At 42.0% G+C, this 24,976-nt stretch overlaps 1 protein-coding gene across 1 annotated transcript in view; it reads right to left on the bottom strand.

The window, feature by feature from the left end:
• AFG2A (AFG2 AAA ATPase homolog A) overlaps positions 1-24,976 on the bottom strand; it is a 358,336-nt gene that overhangs the window by 301,131 nt on the left and 32,229 nt on the right. Inside the window, exon 9 of the mRNA XM_063458412.1 lies at positions 23,257-23,512. Within this exon, the coding sequence (XP_063314482.1) occupies positions 23,257-23,512 (256 nt within the window). The remainder of the gene's footprint in view (positions 1-23,256; positions 23,513-24,976) is intronic.

Genomic DNA, 24,976 nt, shown 5'->3' with positions numbered 1-24,976 from the left:
CGGCATCAGGAGCGTTCAACGCTGGAGCATCTCTTCGGGACATTCTTCAATCGGCAGACAGGTCCCGGGAAGAGACGTTTCGCGATTTCTACTTTCGTCCAGCGGTACAAGCTTCCTTAATCCTACTTGGGGAGCGTTAAAACAGCAAAATACGAAGCCTCCTGTCATGTTATAAAATTGTAGATTATGCTAGCTTTAGTGTACCTATAATCTTAATTTTATTAATGACAGGAGGCGAGTATTTTCCCACCCTTTATTTTCTTCCCCCCCTAGTTTGTCGCCTCTTTAGGTAAGTTTATTGAAGAGAAGGGCAAGTACATTTTGACTTACTTGAGTATATTATAAAGGGTTGCACTCTACGGGGTGGGAGGCTAGATATGATGTCCCATCAATACTTTAATATATGACTTAATACGAATTGATGGCATTGATTTTAGAAGTCCATTTCGTGGATTAATCCTCTGTTTCGACTCTGCTCTCTCATTTCAGCGTAAAGAATTTGCCTTACTTGAACTGGCTTTTGATTAAATCTGCTAAATCTTTAATATAAATTAAATCTTTGCATCTCATTAAAAAAAATTATAATAATAGGTTAACAGAAGTTATGGGCGATTACCATTGGTGTAAGTTCCAGAGACGTGACAGTTCCCCTGTCAATGTTGAAATGTTAGATCTGTATTGATTTTTATGAAAAATTAAGTCATTAGCTCAGCTGTTTATTTCAATCTATTACAGCATACATGTTTTGACTGCTGATACACTTTAGAACTTTCCATATTTAAAGGAGCACTATAGGGTCAGGAACACAAACATGTATACCTGACCCTATAGGCTTAAAACCACCATATAGCCCCCCTGGATCCCTCATGCCTCCCTAAATATAGTAAAATCTTACTTGTATTCAAGTCTGGAGCTGCTGGCTTTGTCCCCGTTTCCTTTAGACCTGCCCACTGCCTGCTGACATCATCAGAAGTGGTAGCCTGATCCAATCAAAATGCTTCCCCATAGGATCGGCTGAGATTGACAAAGAGGCAGATCAGGGGCAGAGCCAGTACAATTCAAATACAGTCCTGGCCAATCAGCATCTCCTCATAGAGATGAATTAAAACAATGAATCTCTATGAGGAAAGTTCTGTGTCTGCATGCAGAGGGTGGAGACACTGAATGTCTGGATGCATTTTAGGCAGCCATGACCCAGGAAGGATCTCTAACAGCTATCTGAGGAGTGGCCAGTGAAGTTATCACTAGGCTGTAATCTAAACACTGTATTTTCTCTAAAAGGACAGTGTTTACAGCAAAAAGCCTGAAGGTAATTATTCCACTCACCAGAACAAATTCAATAAGCTGTAGTTGTTCTGGTGACTATAGTGTCCCTTCAATATATATCGCCCATCAATTGCTTGGTGGGTATCTTCCAGTCCCTATGGGCTGGCACATAAAGTCAGGAATACAAATCTGTATTACCAACGCTATACTGCCCCTGTTCCTGTTATATTAAGAGCCCCACCCCACCCATTTGCCATAAAATAATAAAATAACTGTTTTACTTCTGGCGGTTGTGCAATCCAAAGCTCCATTATATTCATTGCTTTTCTATGTGCTTTCGAATCATATGACCAAATTTTACTCAGTGCAGAGGAAGCGCCATTAACCTACTAAATCCTTAATCTACTAAATCTTGTTAGACTACGTTTCTCAGACTTCATAGCCAGGCAATGACTGTAGCAACATAGAGTACCTTTTCTCCACAAGGCTCTACACACATACTTTAAGTCTCCATGTAAACCTCTCTAGTAATATATTTGTCCATCCAAAGAGAAGTATAGGTATCATACGTGGCTAAAAATTATAGGCACAACGCTTACAAATACTTTGTTGTTGTAGATATTTTCTGTAAAAACATATTCCATAGCTTTGTGAAATGGTATAATTCTAGTTCACAACTGTTCCCTTCGGTTCCCAATTTGTGGACCTTTGACTAATGGAGTAACTATATGAAGAATACTAATCTCACAATTCACAAGCAGCATAGGATTCAGAAATAGAATAATAGATGTGCTCCCTTTTTCTAGTATTTCAGATATGTTTGACAACATAAAAGTAAACACTTGTAAGACTGGGGGGATAAGGGAATTTAAAAATATACAAGCAGAACATAAAATTAAAACTTTCAATCAAATGATGGAGGAACTCAACATTCCCCCCAAAGACACTTTTAACTATCTCCGAATTAAGGGCTTTTTAGCAGAATATCTCCTTCAAAATGAGGGGGAGAAATTACAATCCTCAAACATCTACTCAAATTAAAGAACTATAGAAACCTAATGCCAAAATGAGATAAAGTTATGGGAAAAAGAACTACAAGTACATATAGAAGAAAAACAGTGGACAAGCTCTCTAAATAAACTAAATAAATAAGTACACTGCTTAAATCTTACGGACACCCAATCTAAACTCTTGAATAGATGGTACCGAACACCGAAATGTTTAAAGAAAATTTCCCAGAGTCATCAGACAGATTATTATTTTATTATTTATATAATGCCATCAGATTCTGCAGCGCTGTACAATGGGTGGACTAACACACATGTAATTGTAACCAGACAATTGGACGCACATGAACAGAGGGGATGGAGGGCCCTGCTCAATGAGCTTACATTCTAGAGATAGTAGGTATAGTGACACAAAGGGTAAAAGTATGGGTACGAAGTGAGTTGTTACAAAAGCATTCACTTAGGGCTTACTAGGTAATTTTTGACAGTTGCAGGAGAGGAGTCATGGGGGTGGGGGATAAAAACCTGCTAACAGTTTAGTTGCTATGCTGTCTTGAAGAAGTGAGTTTTCAATGATTTTTTGAATGAGTGGAGACTGGGTGAAAGTCTTACGGAGAAGGGAAGGGAGTTCCACAGAAGAGGTGCAGCCCTGGAGAAATCTTGGAGGCGAGCATCAGAGGTGGGAGTACGGACAGAGGATAGACGTAGTTCTTTGGCAGAGCACAGGGGCCTCAACGGGACATATTTGTGTATTAGGGAGGATAGGTAGGTTGGAGCAGCATTATGTTAAATAGGGGCGGATGCGCGCTATGTTTTTGAGATGGAAGCGACAGGATTTGGCAATTGATTGGACATGAGGGGTGAAGGAGAGGTTGGAGTAAAAAAGAACACCCAGGCAGCGAGCCTGCGAGGTAGAGGTGATGGTAGCGCCGTTGACTTAGAGGGAGACAGACAAGGGAGTAGCAACACTTGAGGGAGGAAAGACTAGAAGTTCTGTTTAGGACAGGTTGAGTTTAAGGAAGTGAGCAGCCATCCAGATGGAAATCGCAGAGAGGCAGTCAGAGACACGAGTCAAGATGGGCTGAGAGAGATCAGGAGAGGACAGGTAGATTTGCATGTCATCCGCATAGAAATGATAATGGAAGCCAAAGGAGCTGATGAGTTTACCAAGGGAGGCAGTATGGATAGAGAACAGTACCAAGTACAGAACCTTGGGGGACGCCAACAGAGAGTGGTTGGAGGGAAGAGTCAGAGAAAGAAACACTGAAAGAGTGCTGGGAGAGGTAGGAGGAGCACCAGGAGAGAGCAGTATCCCATGGACCAAACTTACAGATAATGCGAAGAAGCTGTTGATGATCAACAGTGTCAAAGGCAGCAGAAAGATCAACAGAAAGGCAACTCTCGCGGCCGCGCGGAGCGTTGAGTTGCAGAGGGAGCTGACCTGGGAGCTGCACGGACGGAGGAGAGAGAAGGGAGCTGACAGGAGCTGCGGTGAAGGTAAGTTACAGCTTCCTGACAGCCCCCGGTCCTTGTCTGTATTATGGCAATGAAAATTGCCATATTACAGACAACTGACTCGAGTATAAGACGAGTGAGTGTTTTTCAGCACAAAAAATGTGCTGAAAAACTCGTCTTATACTCGAGTATATACGGTACATTGAGGGGAGAGAAGGATGCCTACACCGCCTCCTTTACGGTAGAGTCTGGGAGTGTGGGAGAATTGTAGTCCAGATGCTGGAAATGTAATATTAAAGAAGGCAATTTATTCCACAGTTGGTGGCAGTGCACACCCATAACTACATTTTGGAAAGATGTGACCAATATAATATATCAAAAAACGGAAATAAAATTAGTTTTTAAGCCAGAAGTGGTTCTGCAAAACTTGTACTGGCCAAAAATGAAAAAAAAAAATATTAATGATAATTCTACATATAATTTCAGCAGCTAAACTACTTTTAGCACAAAATTGGAAAACAGGGATAATTCCACGCATCCAAGAATTAATAACACAAGCAAAAATGGAAAGGGGTATCCTGGTGAACATAGGAAACAGAGAAACAGATATACTCAAATAGAAGACTGGGATACATGGATTTGCAAAATGGAAATGATAACCTAATAAATATCATCAACACTACTCTCCTCTCTTCTGAACCTAGCACGCAATAATTAAATCAGGTATAGCTAATGTCCAGAATCAGCGAGACAAGGGCCAGAAAAGAAGGGGAGGAAAAGAAAAGAATGTAAAGATCTGAACCCCTAAATGGACAGAGAAAACAGAATAATAAAATAAGGAAAATACACTGGGCATAAGTGTCTCTCTCTCTCTCCAAAGGTAAAAGGGTAAAGCAAATTTAATAAATAAGAATATACAATAAAATCAGGGATTCGGGTGGGGGGGAGGAGGTCACAGGCAGTTTAATAGGATAAACTGAGATATTTATGATGACAAGAGTACCAAGGCCTGAAACATAGATGGATTAGTATAACTATACAAGCCAGGTACACGTCTGAAATATAAAAAATAAAAATAAAAAAAGAATACTAATACTAATACAATTAAAAAAAATATTTTTTTCTTTTCATAAAGGAACACTATAGTGTTAGAAATACAAACAATAGCATAGTGTAGCACTATAGTGTCCCTCTGCCTCTGTGTGTGATTTCAGTGACGAAGTCATCATGCAAAGTGGAAGGATATCCAGTGTCGTTTCACGAAGTTACACTCTATGTGAATCCTCTAGTCTGGAAGACAGCAACTAGAAGTTGTTGTTTTACATTACAGGGTTAAGGGGACAAGTAGACTACACCCAGACCACTTCAATGAAGCCATATGGATGCCTATAGTGTCCCTTTAACCCCTTAAGGACACATGACATGTGTGACATGTCATGATTCCCTTTTATTCCAGAAGTTTGGTCCTTAAGGGGTTAAGTAATGAAAATATCAATAATGTGTATACACATCTGATAACATTAGTGATGTGAAACCTATAGCATTCACCCTGTTGATGACAAAGGTATGGCATGAAACAAACTAAGGTAAATTTATTCAGACCCGTGTGACCCGTTTTACAAAATTTAGAGATAAGCTTTAATGACTTATGGAGTAAGTGTGTATTCTTGACACTATAGCTCGAAATAGCAGATTAGCCCCCGGGGTGATCCTAACCTCTGGTTAAATAGCAGTTTTATTCACCTTTTTCCAGCGCCGTGTGGGTCCGGTCATGGCTGGCTCTGCCCCTTTGGCAGACATCAAACTTGATGATCTCAGCCAATCCAATGTTTTCCCAAAGGAAAAGCTTACACGGCAAAAATGCTGTGTTGCAGAAGTTAGCATCTCCTCATAGAGATGCATTGACTTAATGCATCTCCATGGGGAAAGCTCAGTGCCTACATGCAGAACATGGAGACCCTGAACATCAGTGCTACACCTCTAATGGCCTTCTGAGTGACTGCCACTAAAGTTGTTACTAGGCAGCAATGCAAACAACGTCTGTTCTCTAAAAAGGCAGTGTCTACATTAAAATGCCTGCAAGGACTGACTATGCACACCAGAACCACTACATTAAGCAGTAGTTGTTCTGGTGATTATAGTGTCCCTTTAACCTTTTGGGTGATTGGATAAGCAGAGATCTCTCAACTATTTCGTGTTAATGAGAACATAACTGAAGGAGAATCAAAGTTCAGGATTTGCTGCAAATAAATAGAAGTTTCATATTTGAATGTGTTATCTCTAAAATGTACACAGATTGAGACTTCCTTTAAGATGTCTGAAAACTGATTACAGTAACTGTTAAAATTACGAGGCCATTTCTACAAATGAGGTTAATGAGATCTGATATTCTGTAACTGACTAGAAAAAGAAATTCAGTAAATAGCATCTGGTGTCTCTACACAAAAAAAATAAAATAAAGAGCATGCATGAACACCTGCCTTTAATCCCCAGGCTCTGTAACAAAATCACAAATATTTGCAATTCAGACTTCCTGTAATGTGGCACATTCATAATGAACAGGATACGGTACAATATCAATGAAAACATTCCAGGAGACCAGCTGGAAAGGACACAGAGATCATGAGGCTGCAGGCACAGGAAATAGCTGGAAATCTCTTCTCCACTGTTACTGCGGATCACATTTTTACGCTAATTATATGAAGATGCCCAATGGCAATTGAAGACAAGCTGTGACATTAGCTAGGTCATCTTATCTACTAGACAAATGCAAATTATTAAAAGCACCAGCACCACTCAAGTTACATGAAAACACAGGCATCACAATGCACTCATGTCAAGAATAGGAAACTTTAATCACTTTCATATTAGGGTCAATTGTAAAAATTCATTCCTCAATGCTACGTATCTGATAGAGTGTCTGTGGAGTTTAAAATTATTATAGCTCCATTAGTAACATAGAGACATATTCCATTACACTGTATAATGGATTATCATTGTTTGGGTTTTCGCAACGGTCACACTTATCCTAAAACACCTCCTTTAACTCTTGCAGGGAACCTCTGGGTTAGGGGTAACTTTTAAAATGGTTAGAATCTGTTAGGAGTATGGTGGTTTGTTTTGGTTTTAGAGAAGCAGTGTTGTTACTGGTTTCTCTTCATATTAATATGTACTGGATTTACAATTAAACCATAGCAGATTTCCTTACGATTGCTGGAATGCAACTATACTTCTTAATTTGATGCATCATTTTTATTGTATACATTGCAACATGTATCAAAACATCATAGCAATTCCAAGAATTGAAGAATAAGTAGGGAAAAGAAAAGTCGAATGAGAAAAAAAAAGGTGGAGAAGTGAAATTGCGGTTTTCATCTCAATTAAGTGGCCTTTGTGTTCTTAACCTTGCAATAGAAAACTACGCAGTTTTACAAGAACAGCAATGCTTTCAGTGCAGGGTTTGCAAAAAAGTAATGATGGTCCAGGCACCACAACGTTGTGGTCTGAAACGTTGTTTTTGATTCTGCTCCAATAAATCTGCCCACTGGATTGAACTTGAGTGCCTGGACCATCATTACATTTTTGCAAATCACATTGTGGGGATTGGCCAAGCTCAGACCCGGTTGCACCCTGGTAATTTTTTGCAGGGTTAACACATCTCCAGTGGCTGTCTTCGTGACACTAGTAAAATGGAGCTTCCTCTACCATAACATAGAGATCAAATTACTCATTTTCTACACTTGCGCACTAGGCACCCTATGTCTCCTTCTTGGGAGGCATTGGATTGGCTGAGATCATCACCTGATATGCCAACAAGGTCGCGGCGAGGAAGTAAGGCAAGGAAAACACTATTTTTAAGGCAGCAGTCGTGGCCATCCCGGTCCACAATAGCTGGTCTGGCAAATGTTAGCCATCACTAAAACGTGCGTTCCAGGCCGGGATAGCTTTTAAAATGTGGCCAATTGTCATTAGGTATAAAACACACAACAAAACACACAAACAGTGCAACCATGTAAATGTCTGGGAAAAAAGCAGACACTATCTCAAAGAAGTATGTTCTCTTTATGCTTTGCATTTTTTTAAGCTCTTCTAAAAGCAGAAAGTCTGATCTATTTGTGTTTCCAAAAATCCAGCTTCCTCTTTCCAAATCAGGGAATGAGTGATCAAAGCTTTCCAAACAAACCCTGAAGTCATTGGAGTAGAATGTGCGTGCACAGTCTGTTCCGGGGGTCATCATGTAGTTGGAAATATTTGTTACACTGAGCGATAATAAAAAGCAGAAACAGGAATAGAAGCATGTATTATCCTGTTTTCAAAATCAGCCTCCAACAATGCCTCTCTGCTGAAACCTGACCACACAAATCTGCATGACATCTCACAGCAGAACCAGAGCCAAAGAAGTATGTATGTGGGTATGCCAGCCTATTTAAAAAGTCACTATTAACAAAATCGCATGTGATCTCTAAGGTCCAGAATTCTGCTAGATTAGGCAGCAAGCGCAGACACTAAATGGGCGGATATTTAACTCGTTCAGAGATATATACACAGATCTATAGTATGCTCATTTCAATATCACTTACACTTATCTGAGAGGGTTTTAACAAAAACAATAACAGAAACTTGGAGCAGCTTTCTTGAAGTACATTTATATAAAAGACACAGACCCCATTAAATATTTTTCATCTTTTAATACTATTGTCATTACTCATTTTGGAAATTAACAAAAGCAAAGGTCTAAAAAAAAAGTCTGTTTTCTATCTTTCTATAGGAAAGGTGGCAAGAAGATTAAGTACACTATTTTTTAAAAGATACTGCTTTTCACACCCCAACCGCATGCACTTACAAAAGGCATTTTCTGTTATCATGTCAGCTATCCCGGCCTGGAACGCACGTTTTAGTGATGGCTAACATTTGCCAGACCAGCTATTGTGGACCGGGATGGCCACGACTGCTGCCTTACTTATCAAGCACTACTTTCTCTACAACCCTGCCCTGGTAGTATAAACAGGATTCACATTCTGTGCTGGCGTATGGTCTTTAAAAGAATTCTCCAAGATAAACGTACAGGGCCTATTCTCTAAGATGAGAATTCAAAGTGAACTTACGTTCACTTTGTAGAGGTTATGATGCCAAGAGTGCCCTACTACCCTCCCCCCAACACAAGTAGCCAAACTTATTTTCTTGCGTGGGATCCACAGACGGCACTCCACACTACAGCCAACAGAGAGCCGGTAGCTCCTGCTTAGGAGGCTCTCCTATGCTTAGCCCATCACCACTGGGCAGCTATAGTTGAAGCTAGGTAGTGGTGCCTGGAAAACCCCAGGTAAGAATTCAAAACATTCTAAAATGGTTTGACTATTTATATTGGGGGAGCAAGGGAACTTCTGGCATCATAGCAAGTACATTATGCTGTAGTGGTTATGGTGCTTGGCGTGTTCCTTTAAGTGAGGATAGGCTTACAAGTGCTACATGTTTCCCTACTCTGAAGCGATAACATACTGTGCAGACAGAGAGACTGACTGCAGAGAGACAGTGAATGACCTATGGAAGAAGAATGCTTTAATGGTGCTTAAAGGATCCCTTTAAGCTCTGGATAATACGGATAGCATTGCTGGTCCCTTATGGGTTAAGTTCAGAGAATGTTCTAGTAACTTATTTACGTATCCCTAGTGACCTATGTGTTTCTGCCCCTTTGCCCACTGAGACTGTTCCCCCGAGGTTATCCGAGGTCTCTGGTAAGTCATTTACTTTCAGCAATCCATTACAAGGTTTTCTGAATAAAGGAAGAGCAGGATATTAAAACACATGTGGAAGTAAGCTAGTATTTTTCCAGCACTAATGATTTTAGCAAGGCCCCTTGCACTGTTGCAGGGCATGAAACGCAGCAAGCAATAGAATTTGGACACTTTTTCTCCATTTTAATACAGACAGTTGCTAAGGTACCAAAAGGCTATTAGCTGACAAGGAAAATATGCAGTCAAATCACTTCTCCACACCAGGGTTTTTTCTTAGGTCTGGATTTAATATTTGCTAGCAGCAATCACTCTACAATCTGCTTATTCCTTTCATACTTGTCCATTTGCCCTAGGTTACCGTGCAGAATAAGGATGTGGTTTGTGGTTTGTTCATTTTCTTTCCTGGTAGCCTCGGATTTACTTGGATGTCTGTTATGTGTTATAGACTTTGGAAAGAGGCATAATTCTTTTCCTAACAATTATGGTTTCCTAAAATGTAATTATACTTGTATTAAATATGAATGTAGCCCTTGACAAGTAACTGAAGGCCTAAGAAACCAGGATGTATTTTTGGTTGGAAAGATATTGCGTGGGTGGATATCCGGAGCTTTCCCAACCCTTCATAGCGTAAGGGAGGCCGCAGGACTGTCAAAGCCACCGGAAAAGGTAAATCCCTTCAGTTACATTGACATGCAAGCCTAATACATAATAAAGTCCAAATGAAAAGTAAACATTTTATAGAAAGAAAAAAAAAGAAAAACCATACATTTAAAAAAACAATTTTTTTTTTTTTACTAGAACGGAGATGTTTAGCTAGTATTTCTTTCTAGAGAAATAATCCATAAAAGACAACATATCACTGCCAATATGCATAACCACAACTGATTTTCAACATATTTATATATATAAAAAAGCAAACAATACATCTGGAGTTTTGTAACACTAGTACAGGGATAGGCAACTTTCGGCACTCCAGATGTTTTTGGACTACATAATACTCTTACACCCGAAATGCTGGCAAAGCATCAAGGGAGGTGTAGTCCAAAACATCTGGAGTGCCGAAGCCTGCACTAGTAGATACTACTAACTTGCCTGAGAACAATAAGAGTAACCATCCACTTATTCTATACCAGTGTTTTTTTTGTCAATCTTTGTTTATTAGAATATTTTTCAAAGTATTAAGTGGTACAGAAAGTAGAAATAGAATAGCATATAAACAACACATTAAGGTACCTAAGTTCAAGTGAATACATCCTTCAGGCTGCTACCCCCATCTAAGCAAACACATCAGGGGTTAGGCGGCTTGGTATTTACGTGCCTTGGTGGTTGGACTTCATTTTGCATGACCCCTAGTTGTCTAATTCGCTAAGGTTTACTGCGCCTCCTTTGGAAGGTCTAGGGGGTAAGGAGGTGTTACAGTCCTATATTTCAGGCTCTGTGTCTCTGTCCTACATCCCACGGCTCCCCCTGCCTTTTCCCTGTGTTTGTTTGTAGCATGTGGCAGGTATCCCGGTGTAGTGCGGGTCATGTGGGTAGCCCGTCTTCTTCCGTATCAACTCGTCTGTTCTCTCTTCCTATTGTCTGTCCTATGTCATATGCCCCTAGGGGGTGTTATGTATCAGTCTAACCCGTACATGCAGGGTATGTTTGCCTCCAATTTACGCACCCTGAGATAGAGTCCCCACTTCGTGTCTGAGGCGTACCTTGCCCCCTGTACTTTAGGCGCCTGAAGGAGGAGTGTCAGCCATAGATTGAGATATCGAAAAGGCGGATGTACCCTATTAGGTAGGGTCCGCTGTACGTACATGAAGGAAGAGATAGAGGGGAGAGGGAGAGGCACAGTGAAATTAGTGATAGAGAGAAGGGAAGGGGGTGAGGAACAGGCTGGGTTGGAACGCCCGGCCCCGGTCCCGCGGGCCGCATCCGTCCATCACGCAGCAAGCGCGCCCAGGTCCTCCCCTTACCCGGCGGGTTGGTTTCCAGACTCGTCCCGGTTGCACAGGTAGTATGTCCACGTCCTCCAAATCTCTTCGTGTTTCTCCAGCCTTCTACTTACAGCCGCTATTTGGGCTTCCACTTGTCTGATCTCTTCCACTCTCTGGAGCCAGGCTTGGAGCGTCGGCGGCTGTTTCTGTCGCCACAATGCTGGGATCAGCAATTTTGCGGCCGTTAGGAGGTGTCGGGACACCGTTTTCTTATACCTCGATATGGGTAGGTCTGTTCTGTTGAGTAGGATATCTGCCGGGTCAAAGGCAACCTCCTCCTCAGCCACCTTCCGCATTGCCTCGATTCTATACCGGTGTTACACTAGCTACAGATAATGTGCAGCTGCAGTGTGCCTCTAATCATTGCTCCCTGGATTAGAGGCAAAGTGGTCACATTTAGAAAACTTCCCTGGTTGCTAAGTAACTGCTCCCTAAGTATCACAAAAGTCAGGGATAGGAAGAATGCGTTAAAGAGCCAAATCATTCCTACATATTTAAGTATATTTTTTTTTAGTCTTAATTTTTGTTGTGCATGGATAATACAAACCATCATTCTGCACTGTTGTGCAGCATAAAACTTAATAAACAGGTCATGAGAGCGCAAAGCACAGAGGCTTAAACTGCACATTTTGTAATTAAAAAGATCATGAGAAAAAAAGCACAGTGCAAGTGATGTATAGCATGTAGGCTATGTGCACATTAACAAGATAAATAGTAAACTTGAAAAATAGGAACACGCTTATAAGTAGATTGGAAATCAGGAGATAAAATAAAACCACTGGGGTCCCACTATTACATTATCCAGAATCCCCAAATAACTCACTAGAGGACTATAGCTAGCAGTAAGAAATAATAAAAGAAAAAAAACAAAACATTTCAACATGTGTGTGCAACCGAACCCTATATACTGGCCCTTCAGTCCACCTCAACCTCCATCAGTCCCAGCATATTGACAGGTTCACCATAAGCCAATCCGACAGTCCCATGTCGTAATGCAAGCATGTATCTGGCACCCTCTGATCAGGCTCCTCTGTAGACCCGTATCAGAGTCTCTGGATAGGACCACTAGGCAGTTTCCTTTCTGACATTTACCCTCCTTGGTATTGGGCAGTGATGTGGAGATCCTCTCCTCGAGCCTCGATAAGTGGCTGTGGGGGACTGACTTGTTTGCCAAGTGAGTAGTAGTGAGTAGTGGTGGTTCATTCATGGAAGCTTAGCAGTGGAGCAGTTTGCCCCATGAGCCCACAATGTGTCAAAAGCTTTCCCAAACAGGTCGGTTGCAGACCCAGATACATGGTTAATTTCTGAAAAGCCTGTTTGACACCCATTTTATTACAGGGGCATGGGGAATCCTATTACAGGCTTAGCTGAGATTCTTCCCTTCAAACAGTGGGGACTGGGAAAACCCCCACCAGTCCAAAGGGTGGCGGGGGAGGGGGGGGACAGCATTAGCTCACCTCCGACGAGCAGCAAGTGGCAGGAAATGAGGTTGTGGCCATTTACCTCACCCCTTGCTCAACTAGGCCCATGGAGGGGGGACCAGTCACGGATAGAGCACCACGATGTATAAGAAAAGGTAACTAAATTTCTATTTTATTTCTTATAGGTGGGCACTGGTCACCTAAACGATGACTTGGACATATTTGTATTCTTAAAGCTATAAGAAATAACACTATAATTGTATTTCATTTATGTATAATGAGGCAGGACTTCTCAGTTGATGTGCTAAATCAGTGGTTTCCAAGTCCTATTCCTAAAGCACACCAATGGTCCAGGCTATATTAGTAAACCCCACATGAACAGAATGCTAAAATCTTAGACTGTCTGTCTAAGCAGCCACAGTAACTCATAATTAAACCTTAAAAAGCAAAAGCTATTTTGAACTCCATAATGAGAGGTCTTTTTTTTTTTTCTCCTGAAACCATTTGGACAAATATTTTCCTTTAATAATCTGTTAAATTAATCCATATTAACATAAAACCTTATTAATAATTAGAACTTTGTTTCTAACCAAAATACATCAGCTATATGTGACATTAACATCTTTAAAATTGGTATCAACATTTTTATTTTATTATTACGATGCAGGAGTTTATCAGAATGAAAAAATGTTTTCAAATAGTTGTAGCAATTCATTGCTCAGAGGTTAAATATCTGGCCTTATAAAGTACATTATGTTTTTAAACTAAAGCTAATAAGTCCTTTTCCTGTTGCCTATCAGCCCTTCCTCTCCTTCCTCTAAATGATAATAAACGTTCAAATAATAAAGTCCTATCTGGATTCAATTAGACTTCCACTGTCTAGTCTTACTCTTTAAACAATGCCTGCAAACCTTGCAGGCCCCCGTGATACTATCACATCAGAGGCCCAGTGTTTCATAACAGCATGCCAAAATGGCGTACAGATCGTGCGGATATTGAAGATTAATTTTAAGCATTACAAACCAAATACTTCCTTCCACTCTAAATAAATCAAATGAATCCCCTTCTTGAAAAAAAAAAAAATTCAGGCTCTATTTACATTCAGCCCGGTGCAGCTGCGCAGGCTGCCTTAGAAGGCCATGACTGCAATAAATCCCTATATTAGGGAAACTGGATTCTCGACCAGAGATCACGACAGCTTGTTCCTTGCTCAATTATTAACATTTCCTAGTGGTTTTGAAAAAAGCAGGGCTTATCTTTCTCATGACATTAGAAAATTCAAGCACGCTTTCAGAGATTAATATACCGGTCAGGACTGGAGGGGTGAGAAGTCTGTTTTGGAAATGAATGCAGCTCTGTGAAATATCAGATGTGAGAACCTCATGAGCTGGCTATATTTGCAATATGTAAATGAGTTCAAGAACAGAACCATAAGTCGTTAAAAACGAAAGAATACAGTAATAAAAAGCTGGAATTTAATTGTGCTAATATCATATGGCCTAAAGTGGACCGTTTGTATAAAAGTTTTTTTCTACAACAGTATTTTGTAGATTATTCAAACTAACATTTAAAAAAACATAAACACTACAAATTAGTATAGTAGTTATGGTGTGGGTATGATTTATGATTCCATATTTTTTGATCAAATTGTTCTCAAGTAGTTTGACAGAAAGTATGCATTGTCAGGCACTCAAATCCTACCACTTCTGTTATGTCTCTGCAGAACTGACAGTTTGCATTTTCCCACTCTGTATGAAGATGCCAAACGCTCCCCATAGAGATGCATTGAATAAATGCTAATAAGCAGCAATTACCATGCATACTCCTCCCCCCCAATGCTTCCCTGTGGAAAGCATTGGATTGGCTAAGATTATTATCACACATGATCTTAGCTGGGGCAGAGCAGCGGCCACAGAAAACTGATGTGGCGAGGGAAATAAAGTGAGTCATTTTTTTTTTTTCTTGTTTAAAAGGTAGACGACCAGTAATCTAACTAAGAATAGAAGAAACAAAGAAACACATTTGTGGGTGCTTAAAGGAACACTCTATGTAACAAAAACACTAGATCTTAATGCTCCTTTTGCTGGACAATGTAAAGCATTTTTTTACCTTTAGATTGTAAACGGATGTTGCTAATCCAATTCCCTCTGGCAAACACACAACATGTTTATACCTCTCAAATGTATCAAGTTGCTACCTTCTATTTTCCATTTGTGTGCAGATTGTAATGCCCAATGAGACTTTGGAACCATACCAAGTGCTATTTTTCCATTATTATTTGTAAAGTACCCACATATTCTTCAGCGCTGCCCCATTTCTCCTTCACCAAACTACTGTCCCAAAAGCCAGATACAAATAATCCCTCCCTATCCAAATTCTCAACACTGCCAAACAGGTGGTTCCCTTGTTCTGGCGAAAGGAAGTACACACACTCAGTTTTCAGTAAAATAGAATGTAAGAATTGACACAACTGGATGAACATTACACTGCAAAGCACAGAGGCTTAAACTGCACATTTTGTAATTAAAAAGATCATGAGAAAAAAAGCACAGTGCAAGTGATGTATAGCATGTAGGCTATGTGCACATTAACAAGATAAATAGCATTTCTCCCCTCCCACGGGGCTTTTTCAAGCCTGCTTGAAATAGCCCCGTGGGAGGGGAGAAAGCATGCTTGAAAAAGCCCCGTGGGAGGGGAGAAATGCATTGCATCTGAACAATCCGGAAGTTTTTGCACCTACACCGTGTATCCGTGTATCCATGAGGATTGAGCTGCGAGGAGGACACTCTGATTATAGAACTTCTCTCTCTTTCTCGGACTATCGGTAGCAGGAGACTGGTGTTTTATATTTTTATGCATTGGTAATAAAGAAATTCTTGGTTTACACATATCCGGATTGGCCCACGTTCTTTCTACACTGAGTGGATCCCACGATCACTGGGGGCTGATCCTCCCTGGAGCCTGATAGTTTGGGGTGGTACTTCAACCACTCCACCATTGTGAGTGAGATACCTATTTATTTATTGTTAATTTTGCACTGTACAAACATATTGCACTAGGTGTTGTATTATTTGTATTACAGAGCCGTGTATTATTTGTTCCAGAAGCTCTGCAAGTATATCAGTCCTTTTTTTATTTATATTGGATATCCTTTGTCTGCACATATATGCACTTTGGCACTCCACATATTGTGTAAATTTCTTAAAGCACTATAGCACTTTGGTATTATTGCATTGTAATCAAATGTGTTATATGCCCTTCAGATTTTTTAGGTGTGATTAACACTGTATTTTATTTATTGTAAGCGCACTCACTATTCCTTATTACCTATAAAGCACAGGACTAACACGCGATATCGGCCAGCTACTTTCCCAGCCCTGCAGGCCCAAGATGGCACTGGACCCGCTCTCAGCCTCAGAGGACGAAGAGTTCAGCGATGTGCCCATGCCGACACCACAACGAAGCAATCAAGCTCTGCCACACAGGCAGACTGAACCCCAACTGGCCACAAAGGTGGACCTTTCGGGCATAGTATCCGATCTCAAAGCCTTCTTCACATCAGAGCTTACCGGGCTTAAGGAAGAACTGGGCATGCTGACAGGCTGGATAAGGGTCACGGAGGATGAAGTCCACGACCTGCAAGTCAAACAAGACTCCACAACAAAACCATGTGCGAACAACTGAATGCACGAGTCGGACAACTAGAGGACTCGGCACGCCAGCGTAATATGAAGGTGAGGGGGATCACTGAAACAATATCCACGGAGGACCTTCCGGAATTTATCCGAAGGCTGTTCTCTGCTATACTACCGCCAAAACAGGCCAAGGGACTGTCACTTGATAGACTATTCGGCATACCGGGGGCAACCACGCAATAACCACACTAAAGCTAGAGATGCCATCTTGTGCTTTAAATCTCGCACCGACAAGAGAGCGTCCGGCGGGCGACCAGGGGACAAACCCCATACACCTTCGAAACACACTCCCTGAGCTTCTTTCAAGATCTCAGTCACCAGACCCTGCAATGGCGTGCCTGACTGAAAGAGGTGACCTCACTTTTGAGAGCAGCTGACATCCCATATAAATGGGGCTACCCGAGAGTGCCAAATGCGGACAGAGGGCCACCACCACTGGCTAACTTTGCTATCAGAGGCACCAAGGTTCCTGCAATCATTGGGCCTAACACCGGCCGCAGACACATCAACCAGGCCCAAGCATCAATGGGACGTTGTCAATATCGCTGCCTTCACTCCATCAGGGACCACAGCCCCAGGATGAAAGCGCACAGTATTCGCCGTCCGTCACTTCCTCCCAGCAGCACTTGCGGTGCAGCTGCAATTTTTTAAAGGGGCCGGTCACGCGCTGACCAGGCCTCCGAAGATATTGGGCCCATCGGGTGGCCCTGAATGCTTGGGCCACCCAGTGGGCCCTATCAGCGTAACTATCTGTAACTCCCCACTATTGCCTCTAACCACCTACTACAGATCCTAACCCATCACTATTGCCACTAAGCACCCACTACAGTCCCTAACCCCCTTTTTTTTGCCTATAATCCCCCAATAGAAGTTCTAAGATAGTACCACAGCAGCTATCAGTTTCACATAACCCAGTTCACTGTTTAGTTAACCAGGCTATGTTCAGCTTTAAGCCGAGCCACAGTCCAGGGCTCTCTCTCCTGGTCCTAATTCCACACTATTGCCCCTAACCCCCTTCAGCTCCTAACCCCCCACTATTGCCTCTAACCACCCACAACAGGTCCTAACCCCCACTAGAAGTTTTAACCCACACTACATCCCCTAACCCCCACTATTGCCTCAAACCACCCACAAGTCCTAACTCCCCACTAGTGCCCATACCCGCCCTCTACAAGTTTAAACCCCACTACAGCCCTTAACCCCCCTCTATTGCCTCTAACCACCTACTACAGGTCCTAACCCATCACTATTGCCACTAAGCATCCATTACAGCCCCTAACCCACTTTTATTGCCTATGATCCCACACTTCAAGCCCTGACCCCTCCACTACAGGTCCTGCCCCTCACCCCCACCACAGGTCCTAATCCCCCTACTATCCCTCACCCCTCCAATATAGGTCCTGACCCTCCCCTACTGCCCCTCACCCCCCACTACAGGTTCTGATCCCCCCTACTGCCCCTCATCACTACATGTCCTGACCCACATATTGCCCCTCACCCCCACCACAGTTCCTAACCCCCATCCTTTGATCCCCTGCTACAGACCCTGACCCCCCCTTACAGTGAGCTTGTCTGTAAGTGAGCTTGTGTTTTTGCGAGCTTTTCTGTAGTGAGCATGTGTGTGTCAGTGAGCTTGTCTGTAATGAGCGTGTGTGTGTGTGACAGTAAGCTTGCCTGTAATAAGTTTGTTTGTATACCAATGAGTTTGTCTCTAGTAACCTTGTGTGAGTGTAAGAGTTTGTACTAAGTTTGCGTTTGTTTACCAGCAAGCTTGTCTGTGTGTGTCAGTCGGATTGTCTGTCTGTGAACCTGAGTATCAATGAGATTGTGTGCTTTTGTCAGTGAGATTGTCTGTCTGCATGTGAGTATGCTTACTGTATAATACAATTTTTGACACTGACATAACCAACATTTTGAATTAGAAAAAGAAACATACCAATAATATATATGTATTTATATATACATATACACACACACACACACACACACATATATATATCTACCTATATATACACACACGGCACAATGACATATGGGGCTGGCATATATTTTATTCCAGGGCTGCACTGTAGCCCTAGTCCGGCCCTGCAAAAAGGGTCCGAGCATGGATGTCATTACAATAACACACCCCCTGGAAAAATTTCTGCGGACGCCCATGTATTCAAGAGAATCTGGGATGAGTAAAGACAAAGGGAAAATGCAACAGGGAAAGAAGATAATTAGTTAATGTGACTTCTGAAATTAGTGGATTTTAAGAGATTCATTAAAAGACTGATTGTAAAGGAGTTCCCTGTACCACTGGATGGGTACCTCCACCAAGGACCGCTTCCTAGCTGGAACAGGGGACAATCATCAGCACTCTTGCCCCTCCTGGAACCGAATGGGGAATTAGCTCTAGACACTTCCACGCACTGGACAAACCTCAGTCCTGGGAGCGCTATAAGAGCACCTATAGCATAGCAATAAACACCAGAAACCCAGTTGTTGGATACTGACGTAAAATTGTTACCTTATACTACACACACACTATATATAGGAAACATATGTATAGGAAATCTACAGACAGGCACACAAAACTTTAAAGGAGAAAATATCACCAAATCCACTAATCCAGCAATGAGAAACAACCCAAACCCTCACACTCAGGGCACTCTAATATCATTGACAATGTGACAGTTTTTTACAATGCAGTGAAAGTTAGGTTGTTGACAACAACTGATAATATCTCCCACACTCGAACTAATAAACATCTGCTAGACACCCAACACATCTTAAGTGGGCAGACTAGGCGCGCTGATCATTAGTCACTTCGTTACTTACACGACTTTCTCCAAGCCAAACGCCAACTAGTTTAGACTGCTTGATTTCATGCTTAATAGTGGACATCCACAGGCGAAGCGAACTACACCGGCTTAGTATACAAAATCATAACCCCATGCATGTAGATAATGAGTATTAGTAAGCCCCATCAACCAACTTCTTGAAACCTGCACTCTGCTGCTTTAACCCCTTAAGGACCAAACTTCTGGAATAAAAGGGAATCATGACATGTCACACATGTCATGTGTCCTTAACCCCTTAAGGACCAAACTTCTGGAATAAAAGTGAATCATGACATGTCACACATGTCATGTGTCCTTAAGGGGTTAAGGGGTTAAAAAACAAGCATATTCTAACTACTCACTGAACGCATTTACCTTACATGTACTAATGGGAAGCTGTGTATAGACCCCACGGCAGTTAATGTTCCTAATCCTTGTAGCGTGTTGAATAACTGGTTTATATACTGACTTACTTATTTTAAATACCAAACTTCATGTCTATTGTTCCATATGTTCGAATCTCCTGCATGGACTCCCATGCAGACAGTATGTTTCAGCATTCGATATACTGCAGTAAGCTACCACAACGTAGCCCTAACCCACACACATACCAAACTGCACTACAGCAACTCCTCATCTATGCTTAGCTTGTTTAAATAGAGCTTGTTTATAATTAAAAATGTACACACAGTTATACCAATGATTGTTACCCAATACCTGTTTAAGAACAGTCAGCTCATCATTATATACAAAAGTTGCATTGTATCTCCATGTCATGCCTTACTGCATTGTTGTATATTGCTATATCGTGGGTCAATGCTAATGGGGCATGGCACACACTTTTGAAACTGTTATTCCTCTCTGTGCATCCAAAAATAAAGAATTAAAAAATAACAAAAAACTGAAAATATCTACCTGCTTTCCCAAAAAACATTTTTAGTGTACTCAGCTTCCTGTTTTGCCTAAACTAACCATTTTGTGGCGGATCAGGGAAGCTTCATGTTATATGCAATAAAGATAGAATAGGACGTAAAACAATATTAATCAGAATCAATATTAGAAACAAAGGGGGGGCGGAGCCAACAGCCGAACAGAACGGTCGCATCTCCAGTGAGCTCCGTGATAATACCAGCTTATTTCAACAAAACTACAAACTATTATCCCCCAAAAACCATACGACCAAGCTGATAACTTCTACAACCTAGGTAGCATGGGAAAGAAGAGTAAAAAACTGAAATCGGACGGCACACGTCCGGGAGCAACTATTGGTGACTTGTGGCGGAGAGCGCAGGGGGCCCTGGAGCCCAACATGGCGGACTACACAAGCTACGTAGACGACTTTAATAACTCCGACGACCCATTCTCCGACCAAGAGGAGATTGCCCTACCCGTATCGAAACCGCCGACAACACCCAAGGCACAGACGGATGCATCTCCGGTCACAAAGGTGGAGATGAGGGAGCTGCTGGCCGAGCTCCGACGGGGCATCCAGGCCGACATGGCGGAAATGAAGAGAGACATCCAAGGCCTGTCGGACCGCGTGGATGTCGTCGAGCGAAACACAACGAGCCATACAAAGCAACTTGCCACTCTGCAGAGAGATCTTGCCGCCCTACAACAGCAGCACATCTAAGCGGAACATAAAATGGCGGCAATGGAGGACACGCGGCGGGCCTCAAACCTTAAGATCAGAGGTATAGCGGAGTCTGTCTCGGATGCCGAGGTGCCTCATCTCATTCGGCGGCTGGTAAGCACGATCCTCCCAGTAAGGCAGGGCAAAGGAATAAGCATCGACGGCGTATTCCGAATACCCAAACCCACAACAGCGCCACAGACAGCTCCCAGGGACATTATTGTTAAATTCAATAAACGCCAAGACAAAATGGCAGTAATGGCAGCCACCAGGGGAATCACGCCATATGCCTTTGAGGATATGACCCTCCTTTTTTACTCGGACCTGTCTAGAGGAACTATGCAATGGCGCGTGGCCCTCAGACCACTTACCACCTCACTCCGCGCACATAACATACAATACCAATGGCGCCCACCCCGCAAACTACAAGTAATCCACGGGACTGGCACCTATCTCATATCTGATCTCCCAGAGGCGAAAAAGCACTTGGCGGCATGGGGCCTCCCTCAGGACGCCATTCAGCAGCCTGGAAGGCCCTCCAACTCCTGTATGGGGAACCCGGACACCTCTGAGACATTTGTCCCAAGAAACGTCACCCAACTGACAATATCGGCAGACTCTCGCTGTAACCAAAGGCGGACTTAAGGCTCCTCACTTACCTTTTTGTTGTTGTCCTTGGGACTATGAGGACTAAGGGTCACGAGGAACGACTTCAAGATCGTCCCATAAGATGCACCTGGAATACCGGCTGAACGACGCCTGAGGCCTACACCCAGGCTGACCACCTGGACGCAGAATGGGACACCCAACGTCCTTGTAGAAATACAACTGTTGGCACATCCAGAGACTTAAACTCTCCCTTACATTTTGTTTTACTAATGTTTTATTATTGTTACTTGCTTAGTTATATACTTTTACTCAGACACCACAAGATGTGAAGACGCATAAGTTTAATGTTTAAGGGAAACTCTCCGGCCATTCTTAAGGATAACTGACCTCTTTTAGAATACTTCTAGAGGTCGGGCCGGTTATGTAGGCATGTTAACCTCACTGCACCCGCAGGGCCTTTCCACAGACGCCTACCTCTACCTTGTGTCTCGCCACTTACAAGCCTGTTCGACCTTCAACCTATCAATCCTAGGCCTCCTACTGTGCCAGACTGCCCTAGATCACCCAGGCAAAACACTGGGCACGAGACAGGGTCGCTACCACATAGACGGGTAATACCGACATTAATGCACTCAGCACAGGCAGAACTATTCCGAAGTCACCGTCTCACAACTACATTCTGCTTCTATGCCCCTTCGGTTAAGCGACCACAGTACATAACCCGACGCTAGCCTAACACGGTCAGCTACCGTTACGAGCAAGATCCATGGCATACAGGGGTAAAATGTCCCCCTTGGGCTTACGTAGTGCCCGAGCGCTCCAACCACGGGCTTAATTCCCCCCCAACCATTTATTACATCTTAGACCCGCTAAAACCGACACAGAACATGACTGTCCCAGACCGGTGCGGTTAGTATGCGGGATAGCAAGAATTACCACTAGCCCCTAGCATGACCTGCCCGCCCTGAACAGCAGAACAAGGCACATACCCCCTCATTTTCCCACTCGGAGAGGATAGTAAGGGATATAACCCAGGCAGCTTCATCTCATGCCTACCTAGTGAGAACTCAGCTCACATCTACAATTAAGCACACTGAGCTCGCACAGTCATCCTGAGCAACAACAGCCACATATTTCAGAACCTAAAACCACTCTCTTGTTCATCCGTATTGTTTTTTGTTTTTGTTTTATACATGTTTATCGTTCATGTGCACCCTGGCAGACTCTTATGTAAACTGCAGCTGCAAAGTGTGGCTTTACTCATCTCATTTACATTATCACTATACGCGCAGCTAGCCACATCTCAAAGCAGGTTGCGACATGTAAACGAGGCCAACTAGTCTTACATACTCGTGTATTTTGTACTTTTACCCTACGCTTAAGCCTGTTTCACTATGCAACACTTAATCACAAAAAAAAAGTGCTTTGTCTGTTAATACCCATTGTAATGAATGTTTAATACTAAACGTATGGATTGCCGTTGGGGTACCATACGCACGCCTGTAACCATTCCAAGCACTGCAAAAATAAAGAATTAAAAAATAAATAAATATTAGAAACAAAACAATGGATGTGGTTATGGATTGTATAGTTGTATCGTGGGACATGTTTATATATAAATGACACACCTGCTTCCTTGCTCAGTGCTGCTAAGTCAGCCCCCACATATCCATGAGTGCTGTCTGCTAGCTGTACAAGTTCTTCTTCACTGAGCTGATGAGGGACTTTTCTCAGAACCTTCTGAAGGATGTCCAGGCGTTCTCGAGCATTGGGAATACCGATCTCTATCTCTTTATCAAATCGCCCAGGTCTACGCAGGGCAGGATCCAATGAATGGGGACGGTTTGTAGCTCCAAGCACCAAAAGCTGCCCTTGACTTTCTTCCTATAACACAAAATTACCAATAGTAAAGACACTGTATAATATGCACACCTTCATCTGTAGCCAGGAGCAAACTAAATAAATCACCACATTTAAGAAAATAACATAGTAGTGTGCTATTTAATTATATTTTTGAGAATACACATCCTGGTCTAATGATATTACACATAACTGCATTCCAACAGAACAAATGGGTGTAGAAGATTTACTTTTCCACAAAGTTGCACAAATAAGAGACATTTTCCTGTCTCCTGGGGGAGTATTGCTGTTATGGGTGGTTGCAGCCATGTCTATTAAGTGGCTGTCTGGTGACAGAGAGGGGAGGCCACTGTTAGCTTTCTTAAACAAAAGACAACACTATTCTATCTGCAGCTGTCTGCAGCTTCCCTATGGGATGCATTTTACCTTAACACAATAATAGTGTCCTAGGAGCGCGTTCAATATCTATCTAGGATTACACCAGATTGAACAGGCTGGCTTTTCACATAAAACTTTACTTAACACTGCAACATTTTATTTCAATCTATTTCAAGCATTCCTAAATTAGAATTCTTAATAAAAATCAATTGTGAGGCCTTTTTCAAACTCAAGTATAGTATTAAAAACATGGAAATGTATATTTGTTGTCAAAAACAAGGCCCTCCCAGGCAGCAATAATATACAGTTCACGTCTGTTATAAAGCAAAATGGTAATTGTGCGAAAATCTGTAAAACTCTCTATTTCTACAGTGATTGCTCCAGTTTTAAAACTTGACTTCAGAATTATTCATTATATAAATAATTGCATTAAGTTGTGTGAGCTAAATTACACATCATCAACCTTTCTTTGGTCTTTAATTCAAGAAATGTAATTAGCAACAAAAATGTAAGAAGTGAGACGTGCACATTGTGCAATATAGGGTATCATTATCAACACTTGAAAACAAATTACAATGCAAAGGGAATTAAGGATGCTCCATTGAGAACACTTTTCGTGATATAGTTGATGAAATTTTGTTCAAAAACCATAGAAAAAGGTTGATGAGTGTTAATTAGAAATTCAATATGAGAAAAAAAGGGTAGCTGAAAGGGTGGGTTAAGGTCTTCGGGGTGTGTGTCTAGTTTAAGTTGCAAAAGTAGTAAAGATACCCAATTTGTGTTGTTTTCCACATTAAATTTACAGACAAAGTCAAACCAAGTAGAAGTGTAGTTTTATAAGCGGTTCCGTATCAAGGCCGGTATAACCTCCATGGAACATATTTCCTCAACCATTGCTGATAAGGAATTGTCTGTCCCAGTTTTCACAGGGTGGGACCACACTTTTGGCAACGTTTAAAATTGATAAAGAATCTTTTTGTACATAACAACTGATACTTCAAGCTTTCTTTTATATACCAGTATGGTTAAAGACTAACACTGATCCTAATACATGTCACTGTTAATAGAATACAAATAAAGTGTAACCACAGGAAATAACATGTTTTATTT

This window comes from Pelobates fuscus, chromosome 6 (genome assembly GCF_036172605.1).
Source record: "Pelobates fuscus isolate aPelFus1 chromosome 6, aPelFus1.pri, whole genome shotgun sequence".
In the NCBI taxonomy this organism is placed as follows: Eukaryota; Metazoa; Chordata; class Amphibia; order Anura; family Pelobatidae; genus Pelobates; species Pelobates fuscus.
This window is presented reverse-complemented; position numbering and strand designations above follow the sequence as displayed.